The 14,202-nt window shown below is 31.2% G+C and overlaps 1 protein-coding gene across 1 annotated transcript in view; it reads left to right on the forward strand.

The window, feature by feature from the left end:
- LOC134721855 (leucine-rich repeat and coiled-coil domain-containing protein 1-like) overlaps positions 1 to 9,594 on the forward strand; it is a 98,400-nt gene extending 88,806 nt beyond the window's left edge. Inside the window, exons 20-27 of the mRNA XM_063585111.1 lie at positions 243 to 342; positions 749 to 837; positions 4,602 to 4,676; positions 5,232 to 5,345; positions 5,621 to 5,715; positions 6,155 to 6,292; positions 7,712 to 7,847; positions 9,062 to 9,594. Coding sequence (XP_063441181.1) covers positions 243 to 342; positions 749 to 837; positions 4,602 to 4,676; positions 5,232 to 5,345; positions 5,621 to 5,715; positions 6,155 to 6,292; positions 7,712 to 7,847; positions 9,062 to 9,187 — 873 coding nt within the window. The 3' untranslated portion in view covers positions 9,188 to 9,594. The remainder of the gene's footprint in view (positions 1 to 242; positions 343 to 748; positions 838 to 4,601; positions 4,677 to 5,231; positions 5,346 to 5,620; positions 5,716 to 6,154; positions 6,293 to 7,711; positions 7,848 to 9,061) is intronic.
- Positions 9,595 to 14,202: the final 4,608 nt, after the last annotated feature.

A 14,202-nucleotide genomic window follows, 5' to 3' on the forward strand; every position in this document is an offset into this window, starting at 1 on the left:
ACATTAAACTTGTACAAGTAGAACTTCTGAAAAAAGTCAAATGTACACACTAAAGTTGTACAACTAGAAATTCATATACAAGCATATTTATTGTGCCAACTGACAATTTTTTCTATTATTTATTACATTATTAATACATAATCCTAAGGTGTTGGAGTTTTAGTATTGAATTAAAGCAATATTATTGATACATATAGTGTTGGCCTCTATCAATAATACTAACAATCAATTCATATTTTAAGGACAAAACCAAATTATTGGCTCAAGTGGAAGCCCAGGATTCAGTTATAAGTGGATTAAAAGCAGAACGAAAACTATGGGGTCATGAATTAGCACAACAAGGTATGGTGTTTTGTTGTAGTGACTGTTTGACTTTATAAAAAAGAGAAATGTTGCACACATTCAACATTTATTTTGTGGGTTGTTTCAACACTCATACTCCAAAATGAATATAACATGTGAATTTTGAAGCAAATGTCAACACATTGTGAGTGTGGCTATAAACATCCTAAACAATAGAAATCCATTCAATATATTGACTAGAATACAGTAAATTCTAATATGGTGAATTTTTTATTCAGAATTTATTCAGAAATTGGTTTTTATCATAAGAAATTGATTTTAATCATTGTCTACACTTATTATTGAAACACATTAGATATTTTATTTATGGTTTTGTAGACTGTATTACAAGAAAACTGATTTGTTTAGTCTTCCACTAAGTACATTAGTTGACTGTATATTTCAGGTGCTTCATTGGCCCAGGACAGAGGAAGACTTGAAGCCAAGATAGAATCTTTTAATTCAGAGATTGTTATACTCAAGAAAAGTTTAAATGTAAGAAGAATATATTAAAGTTGTAAGATAGTAACCAATTGTCATATGAAGAATTATTAAGTCTACATATTCTGCTGCCCTATGATAACAACATCATCTACCAAGAATAGAGATTGATTAGGAGATGATCTTCACTTAAAACGCTGTGTCTAAGAACGCAAATCGCAGTATGACAAAAAAATTTGTGATAAGAAAACCGTGTTTTTTTTATTTATGCAAAGACTTTTGTCAAGAAATTTGGACTGTGAATGATATCCAAAGCACAAGAATCGTGGAACACATTGTTACAAAAATAATGAAGCATTTGCCTAATTTGAACAATACATAGGGTCAATACCAGTATTTTACTTATAAATGGACTTAGTTTTTTCTGCCAGGAAAGATTACATTCACTCTGTGGTTAAAGTTTTTAAAATTTTGATTACTTTCTTAAACTAACCTGGACGTGTACCAAACTTGGACAGAAGCATATTTCTAATCATAAGATGGTATCCAGAAGTAAATTTAAAAAATAATCCCATGTTTTACTTATAAATGGACTGAGTTTTTCTTCCAGTTAACATTACATACAGTCTTCATTTGAAGTTTTTAAATCATTTTTCGCTCACCTGGCCCAAAGGGCCAAGTGAGCTTTTCCCATCACTTGGCGTCCGGCTTCGTCTGTCGTCGTCGTTAGATCTTCTCATCTGAAACTACTGAGCCAAATTAAACCAAACTGAGCCACATTCATCACTAGTTTAAAAAATGTGTCCGGTGACCTGTTCAACCAACCAAGATGGCCACCACAGCTAAAAAATAGCACATAGGGGTAAAAAGCAGTTTTTGGCTTATAACTCAAAAACCAAAGCATTTAGAGCAAATCTGACAAGGGGTACAATTGTTGATCAGGTCAAGATCTATCTGCCCTGAAATTTTCAGAAGAATTGGACAAACCTTTGTTTGGTTGCTGCCCCTGAATTGGTCATTTTAAGGAAATTTTGCTGTTTTTAGCTCACCTTTCCTAAAAGGAAATGTGAGCTCTTGCCATCACTTGGCGTCCGTCTTCGCGTCGTAAACTATTTCAAAGATCTTCTCCTCTGAAACTACTGAACCAATTACAAACAAACTTTAGCTGAATGATCCTTAGGGTATCTAGAATAAAGATTGTGTTTTATTTTCCATTTTGTGAAAAAAACAAAGCCACCATGGCTAAAAATAGAACATGGGGGTAAAATGCAGTTTTTGGCTTATATCTCAAAAACGAAAGCATTTAGAGCAAATCTGACATGGGGTTAAATGTTTGTTAGATCAAGATCTATCAGCCCTGAAATTTTCAGATAAATCAAACAACCCATTGTTGGGTTGCTGCCACTGAATTGGTAATTTTAAGGAAATTTTGCAGTTTTTGGTCATTATCTTGATTATTATTATAGATAAAAATCAATAGTAAACAGCAAAAATGATCAGCAAAGTAAGATCTACAAATAAGTTAAAATGACCAAAATTTTCAATTGACCCCTTAAGGGGTTATTGTCCTTTAATGACAATTTTTCACGATTTGTTCATCACATTTGCTAACTTTAAAAAACCTTCTCCTCTAAAACTACTCAACCAAATTCAACAAAACTTCAACTGAATAATCAGTAGGGTGTATAAAATAAAGTTTGTGTATTATTTTCTATTTCGTCAAAAAACATGGCCGTCATGGCTAAAAATAGAACACAGGGTAAAATGCAGTGTTTGGCTTATATCTCAAAAACTCCAGCATTTAGAGCAAATAAGACAAGAAGTTAAAGTATTTATTAGGTCAAGGTAATTTTCAGCCGAATTGGGTAACAATGGATGATTTTAAAGAAATTTTGCAGCTTTTGGTTATTATCTTGAATATTTTTATAGATACAGATAAACTGTTTATAGCAAAAATGTTAAGCAAAGTAAGATCTACAAATAAGTCAATTTGACCAAAATTGTCAATTGACCCCTTAAGGAGTTATTGACCTTTAAAGACTTTTTTCACAATTTGTTCATCATGTTGACTTACTTTAAAAAATCTTCTCCTTTGAAACTGCTGTATCAATTTCAGCCCAAAATAAGGCTAAATGAGTTTCAGAGTATCTAGTATAAATTTTATATTTTATTTCCTTGTATGTCAAGAAACATAGCTCCTATGGCTAAAATAGAACATAGGAGAAAATGATATTTTTTTTGCTTTTGAAGAAAAAAGGACGATTCAAAGAACATTTAAGTAAATTGAAAAGCCAAAATAATCATTGATGAGAGATTTAACTAAAAAAATTAAGGTGAGCGATTCAGGCTCTTGAGAGCCTCTTGTTGGTTATTATCTTGAATATTATTATAGATAGAGATAAACTGTAAACAACAATAATGTTTAGCAAAGTAAGATTTACAAATAAGTCACCATGACCGAAATGGTCAGTTGACCCCTTTAGAAGTTATTGCCCTTTATAGTCAATTTTTAACAATTTTCATAAAATTTGTAAATTTTTACTTACATTTTCCACTGAAACTACTGTGCCAAGTTAATTTTTGGTAGAGATAATTGTAAGCAGCAAGAATGTTTAGTTAAGTAAGATGTACAAACACATCACCATAACAAAAATATAATTTTGTCATGATTCCATCTGCTTCCTTTGTTTAATATTCACATAGACCAAGATGGGCGACACAGGCTCTTTAGAGCCTCTAGTTAAGATTCTTTAACTATCCTGGATTTTTACCAAACTTGGACAGAAGCTTTTGACAATCAAAAGATAGTATGGAGAGGAATATTTTTATTGATTTTTTACATCATTTTTTTTTAGTGTGTGATTAACAGAAAAAGTAGGCGAGACACTGGGTTCCTCAGAACCCTTACAATTTTTTAGATTTGCATCTTACATAAGCACCAATCCTATGATTTTCAACACTGTTTGAGTTTTCATTTTATTCTGTACTAATAAGACTTGTGTTGCATACCAATAAATTTGCTTCGTTTAAATGGGACAACAAACCATAGCTTAAAAAGGAAAATAAATTTGGTGAAGGTAGTCCAACTGAAGAGAGCATTTCTCCACTTTTTTGCTGTTCTATATTTAAATAGGTTTTTAATGCGGCAATTGCAGGTACTACAGTACATGATATATAAGGCATGAAGATGTTATTGTTACAGATCAGCTAAATTATCTATAGTAAAGGATCCTACAAATTAATGTAATATACAGTCACAGAAAATAATTATATTCATAAGTACGTCTGAGTCAGTGACAACTCTACAACAGATGTATCCATCGGATCGCCATCAATGATATGTATATATATATCTACATGATATAAGCTTATTATTCAACTTACATATATGAAGAACTGGTCATAAGAGGGTTTCATATGAAATAAAATTTTAAAAATAAAATCCTCCCAGATGCCCCATTTTTTCAAAAATCTGGATGAAAATCAACTTATTAATTTTAGTTGGCCTAAAGTAAATAGTATATTATTTATGTGTTTGCTTCTGTTCTCAATTTGGTAAATTACCATCAGAGAAAAGTCCCATCATAAACTAGATTTGTTCAAATGTATCATATGTAGAATGGGAGGTAACTGTTGTTCTTTTTTGGATACCAATCGTTGTGGAATCTAAAAAATGGAGGGGGAGAATCTAAATTGTTGTTTTATCTCTCAGTATTGATTTTTTTATAAATATATATTAGAGAAAAATAATCAATCTCAAAAGAGATTAAGTTTAAATCTTACTACATTTGTACTGAATTTATGTATTGTTATTTTAGAAAGAAACTGATGCCCTAAAAATCAAGTCAAAGATGCTAGAAGACCAAACAGAAACTATACGCAAGCTGAAAGAGGTACGACTCACACATATTATTATGGAGTTTGTTTTGTTATCTGTAACGGTAATAAAGTACAATAAATGTATCTGAACTCAAAGTTTGTGCATTATTGGTTTTATTGAAAAATATTGTGTGTTTGTGTCAACTTGGAATAGACTACCATTATTTGAAGTTTATGTGAGTTATAACATGTATTATTGGTCGCCCCTCTGTCTATATCACTCTGCTCAGCTCTTAATAAAATTGCATATCCCAGCTTTGTGACGTCAAGTACTTTGACCCAGCTTAATAACTTTGACCAGGACATATCAGCGATGTAATAATGTTTAAACCAACATTAATAAGTCTGACCCAAACTTATCAAGTCATTTTCCGGTTGCTGGTGAAACTAAGAAAACACGTTCGATAGACGCAAAAATAGCCTACTGATAATCAGTACAACTTGTCAAACTTTTATTCACAAAAAAGCCAACTCAGGAAAATATCAGAACCTTATTAAAAGATATGCTATATCAATAATGAATCAGACAATTATCTTTCGCATGTCACTGACTGAAGAATTTTATTTAGGGATTAGTAGAGAGAGATGAGGAGATAAAGAAAGCCAGAGAGGAGGCTTTGAAAACACAAAGAAGTTTAGAGGAACAGTTGAATGAAGAACGAGCTGGTTCACAAGATGTTCAGGTATGTACAGATGATTTACTTGTGCTGGATTATTTCCCTTTTACTGGAAATTCTGAGCTATTCCATATGTTATAATTGATTTTACAGTAAAAACAATTCAAATGGTTGAAACCTAAATTTATATATAAATTATTGTTGATAATCTTGCTAGCTAACTTATTAAATATTTCACGTTTAGAACAGTGATACAATTTGTTTGTAGGAGTACAACAAAAGTATCAACTGGTTCAACATTATGATTATTCCTCATGGAAATTTATACTTTGTATTTCCAGGAAAGATTAGATACACTAAGAGAAAGGAAGGATGATTTAAAACATCAAGTAGCTGATCTAGAGTCAGAACTAGAGGAATCTAAAAAAGCTCATAGGTTTGTTATAGGAATTTGAATATAGGTTTAATCATCTTCATGTTTTCTTCCTTTTCTTATTGGCTTATATTAGTTGGTAAGATTTATCTCTCTTATTATTTTGTCATTTATAAAACAACAAAAATGTACTTGTAAGACTTATTGCAAATTAATTAGTGTATCAATAATTATGCATTTCAGAGATTTTTTTTTACACAAAACAAATTTACTTGTATTTCATGCAAATGAAATGTAAAGTGTCACAGATTTTTTGTCTTTTTTAGTTGTTTAGTTCTTTTGAAGGTAAAATACCTTTTAAGGGTATCATTGCTTTCTAGACTATCATTTTACTTCTTAGATATTTTGAGTATAATCCAAAGGGCTAAAATGAATCATGTTATACATGTACCTCTTATTACAAAAAAGACGTATAAACACTTATGTTTATTTTTACTTACAGTATCCTAAACAACAAATGGAAAGAGAAGTCCCAGCTGATAGGACAGTTAGAGAAACAGGTTCAACAGATGAAAGATAACTGGGAAAACAAAGAAAAGAAATTAACACAGGAGAGACATAAAGCTGTAGAAGCAGCTAGGTATGTGGTGATCAGGAAACTTTGCAGATTCTACCTCCTAGTGCAATTAATCCGGGAAACACAAAGATTGATGTTGTTCACTTGATACAATAATAAATATTGTATGTATATGATGTACAAAGATTACATATTCAGCCAAATATAATTTTTTTGCATAGCTTTTTTAGCTCACCTGGCCCGAAGGGCCAAGTGAGCTTTTCTCATCACTTGGCGTCCGGCGTCCGGCGTCGTCCTGCGTCAGTCGTCGTTAACTTTTACAAAAATCTTCTCCTCTGAAACTGCTGGGCCAAATTAATCCAAACTTGGCCATAATCATCATTGGGGTATCTAGTTTAAAAATTGTGTCCAGTGACCCCGCCAACCAACCAAGATGGCCGCCACCGCTAAAAATAGAACATAGGGGTAAAATGCAGTTTTTGGCTTATAACTCAAAAACCAAAGCATTTAGAGCAAATCTGACGTGGGGTAAAATGTTCATCAGGTCAAGATCTAACTGCCCTGAAATTTTCAGATGAATCAGACAACCTGTTGTTGGGTTGCTGCCCCTGAATTGGTAATTTTAGGGAAATTTTGCCGTTTTTTGTTATTATCTTGAATATTATTATAGATAGAGATAAACTGTAAAGGGAAACAATGTACAGCAAAGTAACACCTAAAAATAAGTCAACATGACCTAAATGGTCAATTGACCCCATAAGGAGTTATTGCCCTTTATAGTCAATTTTTAACAATTTTCATAAAATTTGTAAATTTTAACTAACATTTTCCACTGAAGCTCTTAGGCCAAGTTCAATATAGAAAGAATGATTGTAAGCAGCAATAATGTTCAGTAAAGTAAGATATACAAACACATCACCATCACCAAAACACAATTTTGTCATGAATTCAAATGCGTCCTTTGTTTAATATTCACATAGACCAAGGTGAGCGACACAGGCTCTTTTGATCCTCTAGTTTTAAGTCCCTAGAGTACAAAGCACTCTCACAAACCATAGCATTAGGTAGAAGGTTCATGTTCGATACATTCTGCATAAGTTATCGTCCCTTTAGCAACAATCAGTCTTGTAAGTAGAAGTCCAAATGACCATTATTATCCATAAATCAGTAACCCTTGGGTTGTGGAAATCAACAGAATGTATTACTCTTAAAAAAATCCTGCTTAAAACATGATACCCATGATAGAAATGTTCTCCTTGAATCTTATCTCACCATAAATTAATAAGATATTTATTGACAAAAGCTTTATTGATTGCCATAGTATCAATACATTTTTCGTTTTATAACGGATTATAAATATTTCATTGTCACACTAAATTTGCATGTTTTTAACTTTAATTAACAAAATGGAGAAGGGGTTTAAATCTATATTAGAAATAAAGACTTTGATGTTTAAAGATTGTATTTAATTTTGAATTACAGTACAGCCATAGAAAAGTTGCGGTCTGTAGACGATTCGTTCAGGAAACAGTTAGAGGCTAAGGAATCCTCACATCAAGAGGAATTCAACAGGCTAGAACATGAGAAACAAGCTGAGCTGGATCAAGCTTATCAGAAGGTAAGCTTGTTGAGGCAAAAAGACAAATATTATACATGTATCTTTTTTTATTTTATTTCCAAATATGCTTTGTATCCAAAATTGAATTTAAAGTCAGAAATTTTTGCAATATTTTTAATAGTGCGAAAAATGTGACGGTATCAAGTTTGCATTAATAAATTTCAGTAGTGATTTTCATTCACCAAATTTTTGATCGCAAGAATTATAATACTATATCATGTTTACGATTAATCAGAGATCCACATAATAAATGCACACATTATTTTATGAATTAACAGCACTTGATGAACTTTAAAAATACACTTTTAAGTGTTTCAGTAAATTTGAAAAAGATGGTAGAGTGGGGTGCTCATTTTCGCCACATCTTTTCATGTTTTCTACAGTTTATGTTCAGGTCTTAATATTTTTGAAGTATACTGATATTTCTATATGAAGATAACTTCAAATGCAAAATATTCTAAAGCTTGAAAACGTGTTGTTTTTTTAATATAGTCATCTGAAAAGTTAGATTAAAGGGTCTTTGAAATTTCCTGATTTTTTGTCAATTGGGGACACATATTCGCCGTTTTTACACATCTATTTAAAACGAAATAACTGCAGCTTTAAACAACATTGATCAAACCAATTTCATTCTAGATGAATAGCAGTCATTTCAAAGGTGTTAAGAACTGATTTAGGGCATTCAGTCAAAGAATTACTTAGAAATACTTCTTTGAATTCATGTTGTTTCTTCCAGAAATAGGCCGAAAATTGTTGTCCGTTTTTCGTTCTTTTTCAATAGGTGCTGCAATTTTGTCTCAGTTTTTAAAAATAATCATATCTGTTCTATAATATCATTTACTGGTATATGTCTTCAATTTCAGCCATCCTTTGAAGTTTTTACACCTCAAAATCATAAAACGGCGACATTGTGTCAAAAGCAATTTTGTATGAAAAAAAAATTCTTTCACAATTATTTATTTGATTTTGATTGTCAGATAATTGATTTTTAAAGATGCATCTTGATGAAACAAAATATGGATTGTTAATTATTGAAATATCTGAGTTGTAACAGTTGCAAAAGACTATACATAATTGCTAAAGATTTTTAGAATTATTATAATATTCAATATGCTGATTTAGTAATGATTATAAGCACTGATTCAACACCTGCATTGATATTGAAGTGTGAATTAAAGGATTAATGTACTATTACTGATATTATTTTGATATAGGTGTATGAAGTTGAGGAGGAGATGAGAGAATTACTGAGGGATCAAGATGCAAGCAAGAAAGCAACAGAAGAAAAAGTCAAACGATTAACTAAAGCTCTTGGTGATCTACAGTCAGATCTGATGTAGTTGTCATTAGAATATTTCAGATTGTAAAATATTTATTTATTTATTTAAACTGATGATTTTCAGGATATGTTTAATTTGAGCCAAATAAGCTTTTAAACAAACATTAATAGATTTTCCAGTGCTGTAAGGAACAAATTTACAACATTATAGAGATAATTGTAATCAAATGTATACTGTGGATTCATTATTATTCGTTGGATACCATTTTTCGTGGGTTTTTTAAGTACAAGTGAACCACAAATCCTGAAATGTTCCATAGACTTTGTATGCAGAGATTGACAAAACCTCAAAATCAAATAATAAACAAAAATGCAAGTTTTCCTGAACCACAAAATAATTGAATCCACAGTATGTTATGTTGAAGAAAAAAGATAGTTTGAATTTTGGAATTTTATAAATTTCAAAAAGGGTAGATTTTAAAGGTAAAAATTGACTTTGAAAATAAGTATCTCACTGCCTCTAGATGTGATGCAATCATTTTTGTTATCACATGCAGAAAAAATTATTGTAACAAACTAAGATATTCTGTTTCTGGAGCTGACATCTGACAAATTTATTATCAATGAAGTTTAATGTTCAACAGATAATCCATAGTACTGTAGTAACAGTTGATGCAGTTATCTCCCACACATTATGATAATTGATATGATAATATAATTATAGATATGTTACGTTTTGACAGATGTTTGTTACAAACCTATGCTTTTTTTAACATTGTAAATCCGTCCATTTATTTATTTTTATAATAATTTTGAAAGTTTTTTATAACTTTTCCATTTAGTACAGAAATTTAGGATTGATTTGTTACAAAGGTGAAACCTTTTTTTTTTTTAACTAGAACTTAAAAGTATTGTATAGTGTGGTATAGCTTCATACTTATGAGTTAAGCAGTTTGAGGAACTGGAAGAAACATTGTTATTTATTTTATAGCCACACCTAAAAAGACTAGTTATTTAAACAAAGTTTGAAATTTTCATCAGCTTTTAAAGATTTTCATACTACGAGGGTTTGGATGGGGTTAAATGATTAAAGAATAATGCCCTTAAAAAATGAAGATTAGAAAATTACGGGCCAAAAAATAGAAGATTAGAGAATAAAAGGGTTAAGTTTTGGAAGATTAAAGAAAAAAGGGGTTAATTTTTTAAAGATTAGAGAAAAAAGGGGTGAAAATTAAATGTTTACAGAATAACAGACCCCCCCCCCATCCAGACCCTCATACTACTGCAAATGATTTGAATTTTTGGAAGTAAACTTTGTATTGAAAAGTAAGTTGATTGCAATGTTTTTATGAATTTTTCACATTATAATAATCTGGTTATGTATTTCTGCTTGTCATTTTCATTAATGATAAATACATTTTCAACATCGTACATGCCTTTAAAGTACAAGTGCATTTTTCCCATATATGGATTGATGATGTTTAATTTTAATCATTGAAATGACGTACTTATGACTTAACTTAAAGGTTAAAGGTCACACTGAAAGATCCTGATAGATTTATCATAAACAGATTTTGTATAACGATTTGACGTATGAATAATGTAGTTATATATAATGATCATGTTGAACAATAAATTAATATAGAAGATATTAGTTTTAAGTGGTTTATATTCATACTTGTAGGTGTGTTCAATGAATGGTCATGAAAATATTAAAATATTAATAAAGAAAATTTTATGATTGAATTATTGAAACCCTAGATGATCCTTTTTGTACATGGATTAGCTATCCTTAAAATATATGCTGTCACTTGATTAGCTGGGGAAAAATATCCAAATCAAATGTGTTTTTGGATAAAAACTAGCTCTGAGACTAAGATTATCACCTTTTTTATTGTCAGATCACCAATTAACTCCCTCAAATTTAGAATGAATGTAAAAGTAGCCCTAGTCTGACACAAAATAGTGTTTTGTTGTCATTGGTTACTAAACCAAACCAACAAATTTGCAGAAATGAATTTTTCGGTGAAAGAAAAATATAGTTAGACCATATTGAGCCTAAATCTAATTGTCTATGAGGTTGCATTAAAAATTAAGAATTAATGTGCTCCATAAGATAATAATTTAGTTTTTTTCAGGAAACCAGGGGTTATTTTTAGCAGTAATTGTTTTCCAAAAGGCATTTCTTTCTTAGACTTTAAACATGGGTTGAAAATGGGCATGTAAAAAGGTGATACATGTACAATGCAGGAAACATCTGGTTTCTATAAAGTTAATCTTGTAATAACTTCTTAAGAAAGCTGTGAAAATTGCAAAATTTGGTTAAATAGATAGGGATTTTGAATTGGTGGTCAGACACCTTTAGGCTTATACTTTGGGCACTTTTCAGGAATTTATTGGAATTAGAAGTACTTTGATTTCTCAGAAGCTATCTCATCAGAAGCTTATAAATGTCCTATTTAAAAATAAGAAGAAGTGGTTTGATTGCCTATGAGTCACCTCAGTGGCGGATCCAGAACTTTTGCTAAAAACATGATGTTGTATGCTAGATTTATAATATCCAATTAATTTGCAATAACAAAAGTCATGTTCCACAATGTATTAGTTTGTGATTAGGTCTAGTTTATGCCACAAACTTTATGGTGAACCACTAGTGGAAGGTCAATGTAAATTAAAATTGACCCAAGCAGACCCAAAAATGACAAGGACTTGGATGTGTTTCACATGACATGAAATTCATACACAGATCTTCCATTCTCATTTATGTGAGCAGGTCTTCAATACATTACTTATGTACAAATGTCTTCAAAACATAATTCTGTACAAAGGCCTTGAATACATAGTACATTTACAAAATCTTACACAACTTATTATCTTCTATGAATGATTTCTGTGCAAAGGTCTTGCAAACATAATTTCTATACAGAGATCTCCCACATATAATTGTATGTACAAAGGTTTTCCATTCATAATTTCTGTACAAAAGTCTTCAATGCATAATTAATATCATAGGTCTTCTAAACATCATTTCTGTACATAGGTCTCGCATGATTTAGTCCTGTACAAAAGTCTTCCTTAGGGAATGAGAGCTATTGCAACAGAAGATACAAGACAACCATAAACCAAGGTTTGGCTGAATGATCTTTAGAGTATAAGTGGACATATATAATTATACAAAGGACTTCCATATAGTCAAGCTGCACAAAAATCTTCCGTACATTTTATCTGTACAAAAGTCTTTCAAATATAATTGTACAAAGATCTTCCATACATTCTAGCTGCACTAAAGTCTTCCATTCATTCTAGCTGTACAAAAGTCTTCAATATATAATTGTACAGAGGTCTTCCATACATTCTAGGTGCTCAAAAGTCTTCCGTGCATTCTAGCTGTACAAAAGTCTTCAATATATAATTGTACAAAGGTCTTCCATACATTCTAGCTGCACAAAAGTCTTCCATACATGCTAGCTGTACGAAAGTCTTCCATATATAATTGTACAAAGGTCTTCCGTACATTCTAGCTGCACAAACGTCTTCCATACATGCTAGCTGTACAAAAGTCTTCCATATATAATTGTACAAAGGTCTTCAGTACATTCTAGCTGCACAAACGTCTTCCATACATTCTAGCTGCACAAACGTCTTCCATACATTATAGCTGCACAAATGTCTTCCATACATTCTAGCTGCACAAATGTCTTCCATACATGCTAGCTGTACAAAAGTCTTCCATATATAATTGTACAAAGGTCTTCCGTACATTCTAGCAGCACAAACGTCTTCCATACATTCTAGCTGCACAAACGTCGGGTCGCTCTTCATCTTTTATATAAGCTTTGGATTTTAAATTTTTTTTGGCCACGAGCATCACTGAAGAGACATGTATTGTCGAAATGCGCATCTGGTGCAAGAAAATTGGTACCGTTAATTTAATTACACTAATGTCCTGACAATGTCCTGACAATGACCTGACAATGTCCTGACAGAAATGTAAATGCTTAATACTTTTTTATTATTGGAAGGATTTACTTGAAATTTGGAATCAAGCAAGATGAGAACTTATATTTAATAAATAAAATAAAAAAAAAATAAAAAAATATTTTTAAGAGTTAGAAAACTTGACCTGACCAACTTGACTTTGAAACTACTTATGTCCTGACCGATATGAAACGGATAAAAAATGTTTTATTATTGACAGGATAGAATTCAAATTCGATACCAAGGAAGATTAATACATTTGATACACAAATATAAGAAAAAATAAGAAAAAAAATATTTTCAAGAGTTAGAAAACTTGACCTGACCAACTACGTACTCCCGTGACTAATGTCCTGACCAATGTAAAATGCTAATAACTTTTTTGTTCTTTGAAGGTTCGATTTCAAATTTGATGTCAAGGAAGATTCTAACATTGAATACATAGATATAAGAAAAAATATTAAAAAAAACTAATGTGAAGTGTTAGAAAACTTGACCTGACCAACGTCGACTCTGCACTGACTAATGTCCTGATCAATGTAGAAAATGTTAATTGCTTTTTTGTTATTGAAAGAATTGACTTAACTATAGATCCTTACCGAAAGAAATTATAATATTCATAATAAAAGTTTATGAAAAAAAATGTTTGTTATTTTTTTTTAAAAACATGTGTACCGGTGTTATATAGCCATTCTTCCCCCATGCCAGTTTTTCCCCCGGGGGAAAGACTGGCATGAGCCAATATTTCCCCCGTGGAAAGTTTGGATCATTGCCATTCTTCCCCCGCGGAAAATTGACAATACGTATACATATAGTCACTTTTCCCCCATGCCAATCTTTCCCCCTATATTATAGATATCACTGTAGATATATATATATACACGTCTGAAAATTAATCCGAACAGTGTTAGAAATAGGTTTATAGATACAAATTTTTAGTTCTTTTACATAAACAAAAGTCTGTCTGCAGGTTTATCAGTCTATCTATGTTTCAACTAATCTGTCTTTCTTTGTGTCCCCTAGTCTTTATACATTCTCAACTGCATGTTTGTCTGTATGTCGACAAGTCTGTCTACATATTCACCCGTCTGTTCACAT

This window comes from Mytilus trossulus, chromosome 6, assembly GCF_036588685.1.
Source record: "Mytilus trossulus isolate FHL-02 chromosome 6, PNRI_Mtr1.1.1.hap1, whole genome shotgun sequence".
NCBI lineage: Eukaryota > Metazoa > Mollusca > Bivalvia > Mytilida > Mytilidae > Mytilus > Mytilus trossulus.